The sequence below is a fragment of the Panulirus ornatus genome, chromosome 32 (genome assembly GCF_036320965.1).
Source record: "Panulirus ornatus isolate Po-2019 chromosome 32, ASM3632096v1, whole genome shotgun sequence".
Taxonomy (NCBI): Eukaryota; Metazoa; Arthropoda; class Malacostraca; order Decapoda; family Palinuridae; genus Panulirus; species Panulirus ornatus.
In genome coordinates, this window is record NC_092255.1 from 18,853,244 (window position 1) to 18,870,187 (window position 16,944).

Genomic DNA, 16,944 nt, shown 5'->3' on the forward strand with positions numbered 1-16,944 from the left:
AGTAACAAGAACAATATGATCCATCCAGAAAGCAGTTGTACCATCTACAGGAACCCTACCTAGTACATCTCAAGATATGAGAGCGCCATCCCCGTCCTAACACTGAAGAATGTTACCACTGAACAAAATAGTAAAGACACCTGATACGTCCACGTTGACAACAATCAAGATATATATCATCCAAGTAGAAACCTTTCCTTGTCATCCGTCACGCTGGCACATTATTGCCTATATTACCAGGAGAATCATGACTCACATGGCAAGCTAGGACAATGCATGGCTCCCATGACGCAAGGACATCGCATGGCTCCCATGACGCAAGGACAACGCATAGCTCCCATGACGTAAGGATAACGCATGGCTCCCATGACGCAGGGACAACGCATAGCTCCCTTGACGTAAGGATAACTCATGGCTCCCATGGCGCAGGGACAACGCATAGCTCCCATGACGCAAGGATAACGCATGGCTTCCATGACGCAAGGACGACGCATAGCTCCCATGAAGCAGGGACACCACATGGCTCCCATGGAGAGGGAATATCACCCTCCCGCCAGCGAGCAGGGTCGTCGTGCCGCATCCCACAATAGACGGTAACGTCATGTATCTTCACACATTTAGGAATGCGGCACATCACGGACCAGCGGCACTCCACTCGTCTGTAAAGAAGCAGGCACGCCTCACCCACGTCCCAGCAAGCAGAAAGATTACCTGCTTCTCAGTAAGCAGTATGAACGTCACTCACCTCACAGCAGGAACGAGAATATCACCAAAATATCTAGTAAACGTGAAGCCTTTGTTCCAGAATGCAACACCAAGTGCACCCTCGCCACAGTGGTAAGACCTCGCCTTACATCTAATGCACCCTCGCCACAGTGGTAAGACCTCGCCTTACATCTAATGCACCCTCGCCACAGTGGTGAGACCCCGCCTTACATCTAGTGCACCCTCGCCACAGTGGTAAGACCTCGCCTTACATCTAGTGCACCCTCGCCACAGTGGTAAGACCTCGCCTTACATCTAATGCACCCTCGCCACAGTGGTAAGACCTCGCCTTACATCTAGTGCACCCTCGCCACAGTGGTAAGACCTCGCCTTACATCTAATGCACCCTCGCCACAGTGGTGAGACCTCGCCTTACATCTAATGCACCCTCGCCACAGTGGTGAGACCTCGCCTGACATCTGACAAGCAGAGATGAGGCTTCTCCCACGCTCTCAAGATTCACTCACACCCGCCAGAAAGAAGAGTTTAATCCCTGTTGTCAGTATGCCATGGCAACCTCACCTCTCTGCCAAAATACTAGTAACTACCCAGGTCATGAGGGCTCTCGCCTCCAAGGAACACCACGGTCGGTGCTCATCTCCCAGCCGTTGCCAGCGAGGTGTTCTGGTTTATAAGTTTTAACTGTAGTTTATGATGTAACTTCGCCATCTTCAGAGGCAGGAACCACGAGATAATGACAGGCAACACCGGTCGTCTGTCTTTCCGAGTCTCAAGGGAAAAGTTTTATCAAGTTCACACAACCAATCCCTTCTTTTTATAATGAATTTTATGACGTATTTCAGTAAGATTTAGATACCCCGAAGTATGTATTGAGAGATGGTGATAGTTCTAGAAACAAAGGCCACGTCTAATACAAACGTATTTGTGTGAGAATTAAATTGTGGTCTGTCAGCAGGTGTAATGTGTCACAAAAAAAGCAAAATAATGAAGATGGTGTTTACTGTTCTATACAGGCATGTGAGTCAAAATATTTGCTGCTCACTACACACACACACACACACACACACACACACACACACACACACACACACACACACACGTTCCTATGAGGTTTGAATGTTATCATTCATTTCAAATCATATTACAGTAATTGAATAGAGCTATTTATTAAAGCATGATTTATACAGAAGGTTGGAAGATGGTTCCAGTAAACCAACTGTTGACTTATGTACATGGTGTAGTGTGAGCGCGTCAACACTGGGACAGAGGCTCCAGGGTCATTCACATTACTGTGACTGAGATGACGTGGGAAGTAAGTATCCCTGTTTGTTTAGACTCCGGGATACTCTGCCCGTAGTGCTCTACGGCGCTTCACACTCAGGGTCCTTCTGGACGTGACGTGCTCTACGCACTGGGGTCTTGGGCAGCGGCGGCGGCGGCGGCGGCAGCTGTGGCCTCGTCGTGAGCGGCTTGGTGGACGGCCCTCAGGGAAGCGACCTCTGGAGTGTACTCAGGCTCGGCCACGGCAGCGGGAGCAGCTACAGCCTCCACCTGAGCGGTGAGGGGCTCGGCCTCAGCGACGGCGACCTCTTCAGTGTTCTCGGGCTCGGACAGGGCGGCTGAAGCAGCTGCGGCCTCTTCGTGAGCGGTAAGGTGCTCGGCCCGTGCGGCAGCGACCTCTTCAGTGTATTCGGGCTCAGGCAGGGCAGCGGAAGCATCTACGGCCTCATGAAGGGCCAGATGGGCGGCCCTAACAGTGGCGACCTCTTGAGTGTACTCGGGGACAGCTGGGGCGGTAGCCTCAGGCAGGTTGGTGCCGGAAACGCGGAAGCCCAGGGCATCGGCTACGTAGTGCTGGGTCTGCACCTTGCCATTGGAGTCCAAGTAGTTGTATGAGCCGCGCACATTGCCGAAGGCGTCACGCATTTCATTGCGAGAGTTGAAGCCACCGTTGAAGCCGAAGGAGTACTGGCCGAACTCGTCTTGTGCGTGGAACCTAGACTGCACAGGTGCAGCAGGGGCGAAAGGAGCCACGTTGTATGCCAGGGGTGTAGGAGCAGCAGCCTCGATGGTGATGGGTTCAGAAGCGACGGTCTTAAGAGTCACTGGTGCAGCTGCATTCCAGAGCCCAGGGTAGGCTCCCCAAGTGCCAGGGTAACCACCATACACGCCGAAATATCCCAGTGGCTGGGCACTGGCGCACGCCGCTAAGGCCGCAATGGAAAGCACGGTCTGGAAATGAATGCATTACATCTTTTTTGTATTCCAATGACAGTTCTGTCATTTCCTGGCATCATAGGTATTCTAATCCCTGTAGCTTTTTTCCAGTCTCATATATTTTATGTCTTAAGGGTATGAGCAATATATATAGAGAGAAAACAGTGTCCAAGGGGTCTCATACATCATACTATAAACAGGTAACTAAGCAATGTTAATTAGGTTAAAGTTTTCGGTATCGGTCATGTAAGAGAGACTTATGTTGTGTTGGTCATGATGAGAACTTACCACAGAGTTCATGTTGACCCACCAGGAAGGAGCTGTCTGACGGTAAAGTGTGGCCCACTGTCTTATATACCTGGTGAAAGGCCTCAGCAAAGGCCGGGCTGAAGGACTTCGGGAAGGGGCTGGAAAAAAAAAAGGGGGCAGCCTGGTCATCCTTGAGGATCCTACACTGGGTGAACCTCTGGTCTTGGAGAACTACTCTAGATTCATCCACGTCATCTGTATGTTGATCCCATACACCTGATTAGTCCAGACATGACTGATCCTACGCACCATTGTACGCCAGCCGTCCCTCACTCATACGTGTATGTTCATACACACACACACACACACACACACACACACACACACACACACACACACACACACACACATTCATATATCTTTTTCTTTTATACATATACGCCATTTTCCGCGTCAACAAGAACAGATGATTAGGCCTTAGGGGGAAAATTTTCCTCACATGGCCTCCTTCTACAAGCAGGCTTCAAATGAAACACGAAATTCAGAACACTTTCGTGATGATTCACATCTGCAGGGCTGCAGAGGTGAAGACAATCTGTGAAGAGTGGGTCAGGTTGATTCGTGGATTAGGTGGGTTCTAGGCTTGTCAACTGACAAGGTCGTGAAAGCTGTTGAAGGTAAGTTATGAACACCAACTGAAAAATCATGAACACCTTCTTCAGGTGTTAAAGATACTTTTTTCAGACCACATACACTGTGTATTCATCAGGTCTCTTGACTGGATCCGTGGATGCGAGCGAAACTTAGATCACAGATCCTGCGTATCCAAAGCTCTCCATCTGGTCAAATTTTGGAGGTCAAAGGTCAACATCTTCAGGTCTTATGAACTAATATGTTATCCGTTGCTGGTGACCACGAAAACCTTACAGGCTGAATGGATGAATATTGACCAAACTTGTACCATACATACAACATCCAAAGATCTACAGGTGCATCATATTTGGACATGTAAGGTCAAAGTTCAACGCTGCAAAGGTTCATGTCAGTTCACATGGTATTGATTGCCAGTAGACGCAGTATCTGATGTCTTGTGTGAATGAATGTTGACCAAAGTTTTATCATGAACAATACAGGTAAAGTTCTGTAACGTGTTGATGTTTGGAGGGCAAGGGGTCAAGGTCACGTATACCTAGATAAGTTTTGCATCTGGTACATTTTGTAGGTTTAAGTCAGAGGTGAGTCTCACATTCATTAGGAAGCACAAAAAAAAAACTAAACAAAGGGAGGGTATTCGTCTTAGAAACGCGTCTTCTAGTTTCTAATTCTATGAAGGTACTAGACTCTCTTTGAAGGCTCGCCCTTCTTACACATTATAGTATACTTTACTACTGACGAAGGGCTGAAGCGGACGGTGTGAGGAGCTCCCTTCCCACACATTACTGGGAAGCGCTACTGTAGCAGGTTCTTGCATGGGGCGATGGAAAGTAGGCCACTGCCACGCGTACACTCTAGTGGTCTCATTACTTACTTGTCTATGTGTAGAAACTTTAATATCTGCCACGTTATCAGATAACGCCTTTACCGGCGTCTTGGCTCGTGGGTGGATGTGGTCGTCGAGGAGAAGGCTGGATTACGTACGAGCGTGGCCGTCATAAAGATGGCTGAATTATGTATTGGGTGTGGCCGACGCCGCGGAGGTGGCATGGACCATGTCTGGGTGTGGCCATCTGTGGAGGCGGCGGGCAGGGTGACCCAGTGGGCTCATCATGGTCATGCCCATCACATCCGCACCCGACGCCAAATCATCTGCCAGACTCGAAGTTCATGATGGTAAAGAAAACGACGCAGCTCCTTGGACTCGATCGTAATGTGTTCTTTCTATGTTTGGAGGATTTTCCTCAGAAAGATTGAACTTCTCCGTGTGTGTGTGTTATTTTTAGGCAACCCCGTCTTCTTTCCTTTATTTTCTTTCACCTGTACCACGACTGCCGTCATTGTGTGGTGCAGAATGCCTTTCAAATGTCAAGGCCACGACTCGTCCATACCTGACCATACCGGCTTTGCCCCATTCACTTTTTCTGTAGTCGTCGCTGACCATGGTCGCTTAGGAGTGGCTGTCCAGGGTTCCCCACCCTGTCCTCTGTTATATGGAAGCAGTTCATCCCATACGTCCTTGGTATGGTCACCTGTAAATGGAAGGCCGTATTGTTATTGTCCACAGCGATGCTAGCGAGGTGAACTGTGATGAGGGAGGTTAGCACAGGCTTGAAAGAGTGTTGTTGACACATTGCTTGCTGGATGAAGGGGAGCGAGGGAAGGGCTTGCTGAATGAAGAGAAGTGAGGGAAGGGCTTGCTGGATGAAGAGAAGTGAGGGAAGTGCCTGCTGGATGAAGGGGAGTGAGGGAAGGGCTTCCTGGATGAAGGGGAGTGAGGGAAGTGCTTGCTGGATGAAGGATGTTGAGAGCAAGCCTTATTGACGGGACGATGTTGAAAGCAACGCTCATTGATTGGACGATGTTGAGAGCAGTGGTCATTGACTGGACGATGTTGAGAGCAGTGGTCATTGATTGGACGATGTTGAGAGCAGTGGTCATTGATTGGACGATGTTGAGAGCAGTGGTCATTGAGTGGACGATGTTGAGAGCATTGCTTATTGATTGGACGATGTTGAGAGCAGTGGTCATTGGGTGGACGATGTTGAGAGCAGTGGTCATTGATTGGACGATGTTGAGAGCAGTGGTCATTGAGTGGACGATGTTGAGAGCATTGCTTATTGATTGGACGATGTTGAGAGCAGTGGTCATTGGGTGGACGATGTTCAGAGCAGTGGTCATTGATTGGACGATGTTGAGAGCAGTGGTCATTGAGTGGACGATGTTGAGAGCAGTGGTCATTGATTGGACGATGTTGAGAGCAGTGGTCATTGAGTGGACGATGTTCAGAGCAGTGCTCATTGATTGGACGATGTTGAGAGCAGTGCTTATTGATTGGACGATGTTCAGAGCAGTGCTTATTGATTGGACGATGTTCAGAGCAGTGCTTATTGATTGGACGATGTTCAGAGCAGTAGTCATTGATTAGGCGGTGTTCAGAGCAGTAGTCATTGATTAGGCGGTGTTGAGAATACTTCTGACTGAATTACTTGTTTTGAAAGATGGTCGAAGTAATCTCTGGTGACCTAAAGCCATGCAAGCAGTGCATACAAGCAGTGAAAAGAGTGAACAAAATTTCTTGGACATATGAGCAAAGTTTTCGATATTTAAGGTCAGGGAAACCATCCCCACTCTTTGCAGTTCACTGACCGATGACTCTCCACCAGGAATATTGTGCTCAGTTTTGTTTACACCTGCTTGAAGTAAGACGCAGACTGGAGAGAGTACAGCGCTTGGCTACAGAGATGATTCCCGGACCGAGAAACAAATCCTATGACAGCCTACTATGTAACTTAGATTGATTTAGCCTGGGAAAGAGAGAGTTAAGAGGTGGATCACACACAGATATTCACCAGTATGAGAGACTTTGTCTAACATGATACGCAAGGCTTGATTCGCCTGATTTCACTCATAGCACTGGGTGCAGACTCATGGGAAAACTCTTTACCTCGAGTGAGGCGAAGTACTTTTTCATTAACAGGATTGCTTTCGAACACACACACACACACACACACACACACACACACACACACACACACACACACACACACACACACACACACACACACGCCTTTCCATCAGGCGCTTTTACAGCTGAGTGATCGAATGGATTCCTCCTCTCTGGACGTAATGTATTAGACGCATTGACCATAACTCTAGTCCCTCACAGTACACCAAACTGCTGATGCATTCACTTCATTGACCGCGTATCCATACCTGACCGTCTATTACGTTCTAGAAACACCAGCCGCTCCCACCAGCCACTCTCACTCATCTATAGTTAGTTTTGGCGTCATTTCTTGCCTGATTTTAGAATATTCATTCCATGATAACTACCTCAAAGTTCACATGAGTTCTGAATTTCAGGTCTCCTTTATATCAAGAATGCCATCTTGTACATCATGAGAAGGATATCTCATAAGTGAGGTGAAGATGAGGAGGAGAGAGAATATACCAGGTTTGATGTGTCTATTAAAAGCTTTATGGACTTCTGTGGTGTGGCGGTGAGCGTTCCTAACCGTGCCGCATTCACGGGCCGACCAGGGTCGAGCGCATTAGTTCTAATCCTGGTTGCGGTAGTTGGTTCACAGTCAACCTAGCTGTTCATCCACTCCCAGGGGTTGGTCGATAAAATGTGTACCTAACTTAGCCTAGGATATATATGTAAGAAAAGGGTAATGTTTACAGCTTGTGTTTTTTCCTGATCGAAACTCGTCTGCGTCATAGAGAAGTCATAGTCGTAATGTAACCTTTTACACCAAGTTGATGGAAACGAGAAATAATCATCGATAATTCTTTATTCATTATACTTAAATTACCTCAGACCAGGTCAACATGATCTCCATACGCTGTGGAAAATCTTTTTGGTCGCAAAAGTTTGTCAACACTTGTTTTGAATTGTGGTACTCTCATTATAACTATTCTATCACAAACTGTTTATATGTTGATTCACACATTTAGTTCAAAGCTTCAGTTTAGTCTTTATCATCTAGAGAGTAAGTCCTCCATAACAAGTGCTCTACAAACGTAGACCAGGTAGCAGGAGACAGCGGAACTCTGGCTCTTGTAAGCCACTAGTACACACGGTAGGAGACAGCGTGCTCTGGGTTGTTTTCAATACGGAGGAGCTCAGCGTCAAGGGGGGCAGCAGGGGCGGCGGCGACGGAGGCGTAGGTGAGGGCGGGGTGACCAGCGTAGGTGGGGAAGCCGGCAGTATAGGGAAGAGCTGAGCCCATCATGGTTGGGTGAGCGAAGTTGAAGGGAGTAGAGAGACCATAGGGAAAGCGGAGGAAAGAGTTGGGGTTGGAGATGATAACAGAGCGCCTCTTGCGAGCGGCAGGGGCTGTGGCAGCTGTGGCCTCGTCGTGAGCGGCCTGGTGATCGGCCCTTGCGGTGGCGACCTCTGGAGTGTAGTCAATGTACTTGGGTTCGGGCTTGGCAGCGTGAGCGGCCAGGTGGTCGGCCCTAGCGGCGGCGACTTCTTGTGTGTAGTCGAGGAATTCAGGGGCGGCAGCCTCAGGCAGGTTGGTGCCGGACACACGGAAGCCCAGGGCATCGGCCACGTAGTGCTGGGTCTGCACCTTTCCGTCGGAATCCACGTAGTTGTATGAGCCGCGCACATTGCCGAAGGCGTCACGTGTCTCAGCGCGAGCGTTGAAGCCACCGTTGTAGCCGAAGGAGTACTGGCCGAATTCGTCCTGAGCATTGTACTGGGAATGGATAGGTGCCATGGAGGCGAAGGGAGCCATGTTGTAAGCCATTGGAGCGGGAGCCAAAGCCTTCATGGTGGGCTGTGGCATGAGTGGCAGACCACTTCTGTACCATGAGTGGAGACCGGGGTGGGCACCATAGAGTCCTTGATACCATGGTAGCTGAGCCACGCTGCACGCAGCAACGGCCGCAAGAGTAAACACTGTCTGTAATAAGATATTTCTCATGTTACCACTGTGTATTACATATATAATGCAGCATACTCGTATAAACTTCTTTCGTTATTTGGATAATTCTATAGCGTATATATTCAGTTTGTGTCTGAGATTAATGCAACTGTAAGGGAGAGAACTCACCAGAGCGTTCATGTTGACACAGGAGGAAGGAGCTGTCTGCTGGTAACCCTTATGATTGCGTCTTATATACTAGCTGGAACATCCTCACTCGCCTTCATAGTTGATGAAAACCAGGAGAAAAAATCTTGGGTGGGGTCTGGAGGGATTCACATACCCACGATTGTCCCGTAAGTTCATAGACCATTTTTTTGCGTCTATATTTTAGGTAATTATGGTGGTCGAATGTGATCATGATTTTATTTACTATTGTTTCTAAGATGATCCGTTTCAAACAGTTAAAGGCAGATCTTAAGGAATGCAAGATGACTACGTTTTTGAGACAAGGTTTATGATGTCTGCCATGAGGGCAACATTATTAACCCTGCAAAGACTTACATCACAATGAGGGATGTGCATCAGCGTGTGTGTTATTCATATCATCCCTGACTCTCCAGTGAACTTCAGGGCAAATCAGGCACAGGTTTTCTCCATGCGATGTGATGATACCGCCCTTGACTCCTGCAGTAAACCGGTCTGTGTAAATAAAGACTCTCCAACTTATCATTATCATGTGGACACCAACGTTTCTCTTCATTCATCGGACACAACTTGCTTTAGGAGAGAAAGCTAAGGCATGTCCCTCCATAATTCCTGGACGGATCATTGCCATCATCAACTTTATCGCAAAGAAATTGGGGTATGAAAAAATAGCGCTATTTCCTTCTTCTTTCACTTATCAAATTTTCATAGCATGAGTCACCCTTGGGCCATAGATCAACTGCTCTCTTGGCACTAGTCAGAAAGCCCGGAATCTCTTAGACTCGATCGTAAAGTGTTCTTGCTACGTTTAGAGGATTTTCCTCAGAAAGATTGAACTTCTCCTCTGTGTGATCTTTTTTTCTTTTTTTTTTTTTTTTTTGGCAACCTCGTCTTCTTTACTTTATTTTCTTTCACCTGTACCACGACTGCCGTCATTGTGTGGTGCAGAATGCCTTTCAAATGTCAAGGCCACGACTCGTCCATACCTGACCATACCGGCTTTGCCCCATTCACTTTTTCTGTAGTCGCCGCTGACCATGGTCGCTTAGGAGTGGCTGTCCAGGGTTCCCCACCCTGTCCTCTGTTATATGGAAGCAGTTCATCCCATACGTCCTTGGTATGGTCACCTGTAAATGGAAGGCCGTATTGTTATTGTTCACAGCGATGCTAGCGAGGTGAACTGTGATGAGGGAGGTTAGCACAGGCTTGAAAGAGTGTTGTTGACACATTGCTTGCTGGATGAAGGGGAGCGAGGGAAGGGCTTGCTGGATGAAGGGGAGTGAGGGAAGTGCCTGCTGGATGAAGGATGTTGAGAGCAAGCCTTATTGACGGGACGATGTTGAAAGCAACGCTCATTGACGGGACAATGTTGAAAGCAACGCTCATTGATTGGACGATGTTGAGAGCATTGCTTATTGATTGGACGATGTTGAGAGCAGTGGTCATTGATTGGACGATGTTGAGAGCAGTGGTCATTGATTGGACGATGTTGAGAACAGTGCTCATTGATTGGACGATGTTGAGAACAGTGTTCATTGATTGGACGATGTTCAGAGCAGTAGTCATTGATTAGGCGGTGTTGAGAACACTTCTGACTGAATTACTTGTTTTGAAAGATGGACGAAGTAATCTCTGGTGACCTAAAGCCACGCAAGCAGTGCATACAAGCAGTGAAAAGAGTGAACAAAATTTCTTGGACATATGAGCAAAGTTTTCGATATTTAAGGTCAGGGAAACCATCCTCACTCTTTGCAGTTCACTGACCGATGACTCTCCACCAGGAATATTGTGCTCAGTTTTGTTTACACCTGCTTGAAGTAAGACGCAGACTGGAGAGAGTACAGCGCTTGGCTACAGAGATGATTCCCGGACTGAGAAACAAATCCTATGACAGCCTACTATGTAACTTAGATTGATTTAGCCTGGGAAAGAGAGAGTTAAGAGGTGGATCACACACAGATATTCACCAGTATGAGAGACTTTGTCTAACAAGCTACGCAAGGCTTGATTCGCCTGATTTCACTCATAGCAATGAGTGCAGACTCATGGGAAAACTCTTTACCTCGAGTAAGGCGAAGTACTCTTTCATTAACAGGATTGCTTTCGAACACACACACACACACACACACACACACACACACACACACACACGCCTTTTCATCAGGCGCTTTTACAGCTGAGTGATCGAGTGGATTCCTCCTCTCTGGACGTAATGTATTAGACGCATTGACCACAACTCTCGTCCCTCACAGTACACCAAACTGCTGATGCATTCACTTCATTGACCGCGTATCCATACCTGACCGTCTATTACGTTCTAGAAACACCAGCCGCTCCCACCAGCCACTCTCACTCATCTATAGTTAGTTTTGGCGTCATTTCTTGCCTGATGTTAGAATATTCATTCCATAATAACTACCTCAAAGTTCCCATGAGTTCTGAATTTCAGGTCCCCTTTATATCAAGAATGCCATCTTGTACATCATGAGAAGGATATCTCATAAGTGAGGTGAAGAGGAGGAGAGAGAATATACCAGGTTTGATGTGTCTATTAAAAGCTCTATGGACTTCCGTGGTGTGGCGGTTAGCGTTCCTAACCGTGACGCATTCACGGGCCGACCAGGGTCGAGCGCATGAGTTCTAATCCTGGTTGCGGTAGTTGGTCCACAGTCAACCTAGCTGTTCATCCACTCCTAGGGGTTGGTCGATAAAATGTGTACCTAACTTAGGCTAGGATATATATGTAAGAAAAGGATAATGTTTACAGCTTGTGTTTTTTCCTGATCGAAACTCGTCTGCGTCAGAGAGAAGTCATAGTCGTAATGTAACCTTTTACACCAAGTTGATGGAAACGAGAAATAATCATCGATAATTTTTTATTCATTATACTTAAATTACCTCAGACCAGGTCAACATGATCTCCATACACTGTGGAAAATCTTTTTGGTCGCAAAAGTTTGTCAACACTTGCTTTGAACTCTGGTACTCTCATTATAACTATTCTATCACAAACTGTTTATATTTTGATTCACACATTTAGTTCAAAGCTTCAGTATAGTCTTTATCATCTAGAGAGTAAGTCCTCCATAACAAGTGCTCTACAAACGTAGACCAGGTAGCAGGAGACAGCGGAACTCTGGCTCTTGTAAGCCACTAGTACACACGGTAGGAGACAGCGTGTTCTGGGTTGTTTTCAATACGGAGGAGCTCAGCGTCAAGGGGGGCAGCAGGGGCGGCGGCGGCGGAGGCGTAGGTGAGGGCGGGGTGACCAGCGTAGGTGGGGAAGCCGGCAGTGTAGGGAAGAGCTGAGCCCATCATGGTTGGGTGGGCGAAGTTGAATGGAGCAGAGAAGCCATAGGGAAAGCGGAGGAAAGAGTTGGAGTTGGAGATGATAACAGAGCGCCTCTTGCGAGCGGCAGGGGCTGTGGCAGCTGTGGCCTCGTCGTGAGCGGCCTGGTGATCGGCCCTGGCGGTGGCGACCTCTGGAGTGTAGTCAATGTACTTGGGTTCGGGCTTGGCAGCGTGAGCGGCCAGGTGGTCGGCCCTAGCGGCGGCGACTTCTTGTGTGTAGTCGAGGAATTCAGGGGCGGCAGCCTCAGGCAGGTTGGTGCCGGACACACGGAAGCCCAGGGCATCGGCCACGTAGTGCTGGGTCTGCACCTTGCCGTCGGAATCCACGTAGTTGTATGAGCCGCGCACATTGCCAAAGGCGTCGCGTGTCTCAGCGCGAGCGTTGAAGCCACCGTTGTAGCCGAAGGAGTACTGACCGAATTCGTCCTGAGCATTGTACTGGGAATGGATAGGTGCCATGGAGGCGAAGGGAGCCATGTTGTAAGCCATAGGAGCGGCAGCCAAAGCCTTCATGGTGGGCTGTGGCATGAGTGGCAGACCACTTCTGTACCATGAGTGGAGACCGGGATGGGCACCATAGAGTCCTTGATACCATGGCAGCTGAGCCACGCTGCACGCAGCAACGGCCGCAAGAGTAAACACTGTCTGCAATAAGATATTCCTCATGTTACCACTGTGTATTACATATATAATGCAGAATACTCGTATAAACTTCTTTCGTTATTTGGATAATTCTATAGCGTATATATTCAGTTTGTGTCTGAGATTAATGCAACTGTAAGGGAGAGAACTCACCAGAGCGTTCATGTTGACACAGGAGGAAGGAGCTGTCTGCTGGTAACCCTTATGATTGCGTCTTATATACCAGCTGGAACATCCTCACTCGCCTTCATAGTTGATGAAAACCAGGAGAAAAAATCTTGGGTGGGGTCTGGAGGGATTCACATACCCACGATTGTCCCGTAAGTTCATAGACCATTTTTTTGCGTCTATATGTAGGTAATTATGGTGGTCGAATGTGATCATGATCTTATTATATATTTTTCATATTAAGATGATACGTTTGAAACAGTTAAAGGCAGATCTTAGGGAATGCAAGATGACTGCGTTTTTGAGACAAGGCTTATGATGTCTGCCATGAGGGCAACATTATTAGCCCCGAAAAGACTTACATCACAATGAGGGATGTGCATCAACGTGTGTGTGTTATCCATATCATCCCTGACTCTCTAGTACCCTTCAGGGCAAATCAGGCACAGGTTTTCTCCATGCGATGTGATGATACCCCCCTTGGCTCCTGCTGTAAAGTGGTTTGTGTAGGTAAAGACTCTCCAGCTTATCATTATCATGTCGAAACCAACATTTCTCTTCATTCATCAGACAAAACTTGCTTTAGAAGAGAAAGCTAAGGCATGTCCCTCCATAATTCCTGGACGGGTCATTGCCGTCATCAACTTTATCGCAAAGAAATTGGGATATGAAAAAAAGCCCTATTTCCTTCTTTCTTTCACTTATGAACACTACCTAATTTTCATAGCATGAGTCACCCTTGGGCCGTAGGTCAACTACTCTCGTGGCACTAGTCAGAAAACCCGGAATCTTATCGCGTTAATATGGGATCCAGGTTCACCTTCGCGTAGGACCTGTATTGCAAGTATGGAGAGGCGGGCGTTGAGGGATCCAAACCCATGACCTAGACTAGAGACAGTATTCGTACGTAATATCAACGTTGCCTTATTATTTTTTCTGCTTTCACGATGATGATCTAATTCAAGAGAGGTATTCGTTAGCAACTTTTAAATACTCCTCAGCAGACTTTGTAGTCGAGACGTAGGTGGGTTGAAACATCGTCCTGTGTTATGGGGTAATACGAGCCAGGACCCTCAGCTGAGCTGGACCTCAAATTATCATACGTGACGGAACCCGACTTGCTCGCCTAGCAACGCTGAGTCACATATATAGAGATCACCTATACTGGCTGTGGTCTCCGTGCATTACACACGACAGCTAGAGAATGGATGCCAATGACTCAGACCTATTCTTCGATTGTTCTTGGAGCTACTTCGCAACCGCTGGAAACTGCAAATACACACACACACACACACACACACACACACACGTCCGATCCCTTGTCATAACCCATTTGTAATCACTGGAATCATTCTGTCAACCGCTGTATTAACCTCCTTCTTAATGAGTGAAGATGTGAAGTCGTTGGGCGTTTCCTATATATTCATAAAATCAGACACTCTGGCGTACGTGGAGACATTGGTGATTCCTGCCAGACCAGCTCCCTGATTGCACCCTCTGCTGTCTTCTCCAACAGCCTGGCGTTCTCTCGCTGAGGGCTAGTGTATGACCCTTTCTCCCTGAGGCTTATGCCTGGCTCTATCTCAGAAGGGCTGGTGTGTGGCCCTATCTCGCTGAGGGCTGGTTTATGGCCCTCTCTCACTGGGGATAGTGTGCAGCCCTTTCTAGCTGGGGCTTATGCCTGGCTCTCACTCACAGGGGCTGATGTATGGCCCTCTTTCGCTTTAGTTGGTGGCGGGTCTCTAGACGATCAACCTTTCCGTTGATGAAAAATATCCTCCTTCACATCACACTGGTGAATGATGTCCTCTTTCACATCACATCTTATATATCATCAGAAGGATATCTCATAAGTGAGGTGAAGATGAGGAGAGAGAATATACCAGGTTTGATGTGTCTATAAAAAGCTTTATGGACTTCCGTGGTGTGGTGGTTAGCGTTTCTCACCATGACGCATTTACGGGCCTCCCGGGGTCGAGCGCATGAGTTCTAATTCTGGTTGCGGCAGTCGGTCCACAGTCAACCTAGCTGTTCATCCACTCCTAGGGGTTGGTCGATAAAATGTGTACCTAACTTATCCCAGGATATATAGGTAAGAAAAGGATAATGTTTACAGCTTGTGTTTTTTCCTGATCGAAACTCGTCTGCGTCAGAGAGAAGTCATAGTCGTAATGTAACCTTTTACACCAAGTTGATGGAAACGAGAAATAATCATCGATAATTCTTTATTCATTATACTTAAATTACCTCAGACCAGGTCAACATGATCTCCATACACTGTGGAAAATCTTTTTGGTCGCAAAAGTTTGTCAACACTTGCTTTGAATTGTGGTACTCTCATTATAACTATTCTATCACAAACTGTGTATATTTTGATTCAGACATTTAGTTCAAAGCTTCAGTTTAGTCTTTATCATCTAGAGAGTAAGTCCTCCATAACAAGTGCTCTACAAACGTAGACCAGGTAGCAGGAGACAGCGGAACTCTGGCTCTTGTAAGCCACTAGTACACACGGTAGGAGACAGCGTGCTCTGGGTTGTTTTCAATACGGAGGAGCTCAGCGTCAAGGGGGGCAGCAGGAGCGGCGGCGGCGGAGGCGTAGGTGAGGGCGGGGTGACCAGCGTAGGTGGGGAAGCCGGCAGTATAGGGAAGAGCTGAGCCCATCATGGTTGGGTGGGCGAAGTTGAAGGGAGCAGAGAAACCATAGGGAAAGCGGAGGAAAGAGTTGGGGTTGGAGATGATAACAGAGCGCCTCTTGCGAGCGGCAGGGGCTGTGGCAGCTGTGGCCTCGTCGTGAGCGGCCTGGTGATCGGCCCTGGCGGTGGCGACCTCTGGAGTGTAGTCAATGTACTTGGGTTCGGGCTTGGCAGCGTGAGCGGCCAGGTGGTCGGCCCTAGCGGCGGCGACTTCTTGTGTGTAGTCGAGGAATTCAGGGGCGGCAGCCTCAGGCAGGTTTGTTCCGGACACACGGAAGCCCAGGGCATCGGCCACGTAGTGCTGGGTCTGCACCTTGCCGTCGGAATCCAAGTAGTTGTATGAGCCGCGCACATTGCCGAAGGCGTCGCGTGTCTCAGCGCGAGCGTTGAAGCCACCGTTGTAGCCGAAGGAGTACTGACCGAATTCATCTTGAGCATTGTACTGGGAATGGATAGGTGCCATAGAGGCGAAGGGAGCCATGTTGTAAGCCATTGGAGCGGGAGCCAAAGCCTTCATGGTGGGCTGTGGCATGAGTGGCAGGCCACTTCTGTACCATGGGTGGAGACCGGGGTGCGCACCATAGAGTCCTTGATACCATGGCAGCTGAGCCACGCTGCACGCAGCAACGGCCGCAAGAGTAAACACTGTCTGCAATAAGATATTTCTCATGTTAACACTGTGTATCACATATATAATGCAGCATACTCGTATAAACTTCTTTCGTTATTTGGATAATTCTATAGCGTACATATTCAGTGTGCGTCTGAGATTAATGCAACTGTAAGAGAGAGAACTCACCAGAGCGTTCATGTTGACACAGGAGGAAGGAGCTGTCTGCTGGTAACCCTTATGATTGCGTCTTATATACCAGCTGGAACATCCTCACTCGCCTTCATAGTTGATGAAAACCAGGAGAAAAAATCTTGGGTGGGGTCTGGAGGGATTCACATACCCACGATTGTCCCGTAAGTTCATAGACCATTTTTTTGCGTGTATATATAGGTAATTTTCCTGGTCGAATGTCATCATGATCTTATATACTATTGTTTCTAAGATGATACGTTTCAAACAATGGCAGATCTAAGGGAATGCAAGATGACTGCGTTTTTGAGACAAGGTTTATGATGTCTGCCATGAGGGCAACATTATTAGCCCC

General features: G+C 47.8%; 6 protein-coding genes across 6 annotated transcripts in view; 2 read left to right on the forward strand and 4 right to left on the reverse strand.

Moving 5' to 3' along the window:
• LOC139759112 (ras GTPase-activating-like protein IQGAP1) overlaps nt 1-16,944 on the forward strand; it is a 424,460-nt gene that overhangs the window by 229,724 nt on the left and 177,792 nt on the right. The window lies entirely within an intron of this gene.
• On the reverse strand, nt 1,877-3,269 carry LOC139759324 (uncharacterized). Its single transcript, XM_071681450.1, has 2 exons — nt 3,232-3,269; nt 1,877-2,958 (listed from the first exon to the last, which is right to left on the reverse strand). The coding sequence occupies exons 1-2, from the start codon at nt 3,241-3,243 to the stop codon at nt 2,131-2,133; spliced, it is 840 nt and encodes a 279-aa protein (XP_071537551.1). The 5' UTR covers nt 3,244-3,269; the 3' UTR covers nt 1,877-2,130.
• LOC139759325 (uncharacterized) lies at nt 7,626-8,950 on the reverse strand. The gene is made up of 2 exons (XM_071681451.1): nt 8,913-8,950; nt 7,626-8,762 (listed from the first exon to the last, which is right to left on the reverse strand). The coding sequence occupies exons 1-2, from the start codon at nt 8,922-8,924 to the stop codon at nt 7,920-7,922; spliced, it is 855 nt and encodes a 284-aa protein (XP_071537552.1). The 5' UTR covers nt 8,925-8,950; the 3' UTR covers nt 7,626-7,919.
• LOC139759108 (uncharacterized) lies at nt 11,824-13,110 on the reverse strand. The gene is made up of 2 exons (XM_071681065.1): nt 13,077-13,110; nt 11,824-12,926 (listed from the first exon to the last, which is right to left on the reverse strand). The coding sequence occupies exons 1-2, from the start codon at nt 13,086-13,088 to the stop codon at nt 12,084-12,086; spliced, it is 855 nt and encodes a 284-aa protein (XP_071537166.1). The 5' UTR covers nt 13,089-13,110; the 3' UTR covers nt 11,824-12,083.
• LOC139759109 (cuticle protein 6-like) overlaps nt 12,824-16,944 on the forward strand; it is a 29,789-nt gene continuing 25,668 nt past the window's right edge. Inside the window, exon 1 of the mRNA XM_071681067.1 lies at nt 12,824-12,840. The gene's annotated coding sequence lies outside the window, so the exon portion shown is untranslated. The remainder of the gene's footprint in view (nt 12,841-16,944) is intronic.
• On the reverse strand, nt 15,300-16,624 carry LOC139759327 (uncharacterized). The gene is made up of 2 exons (XM_071681452.1): nt 16,587-16,624; nt 15,300-16,436 (listed from the first exon to the last, which is right to left on the reverse strand). Exons 1-2 carry the CDS (start codon nt 16,596-16,598, stop codon nt 15,594-15,596), a joined length of 855 nt encoding a protein of 284 aa, XP_071537553.1. The 5' UTR covers nt 16,599-16,624; the 3' UTR covers nt 15,300-15,593.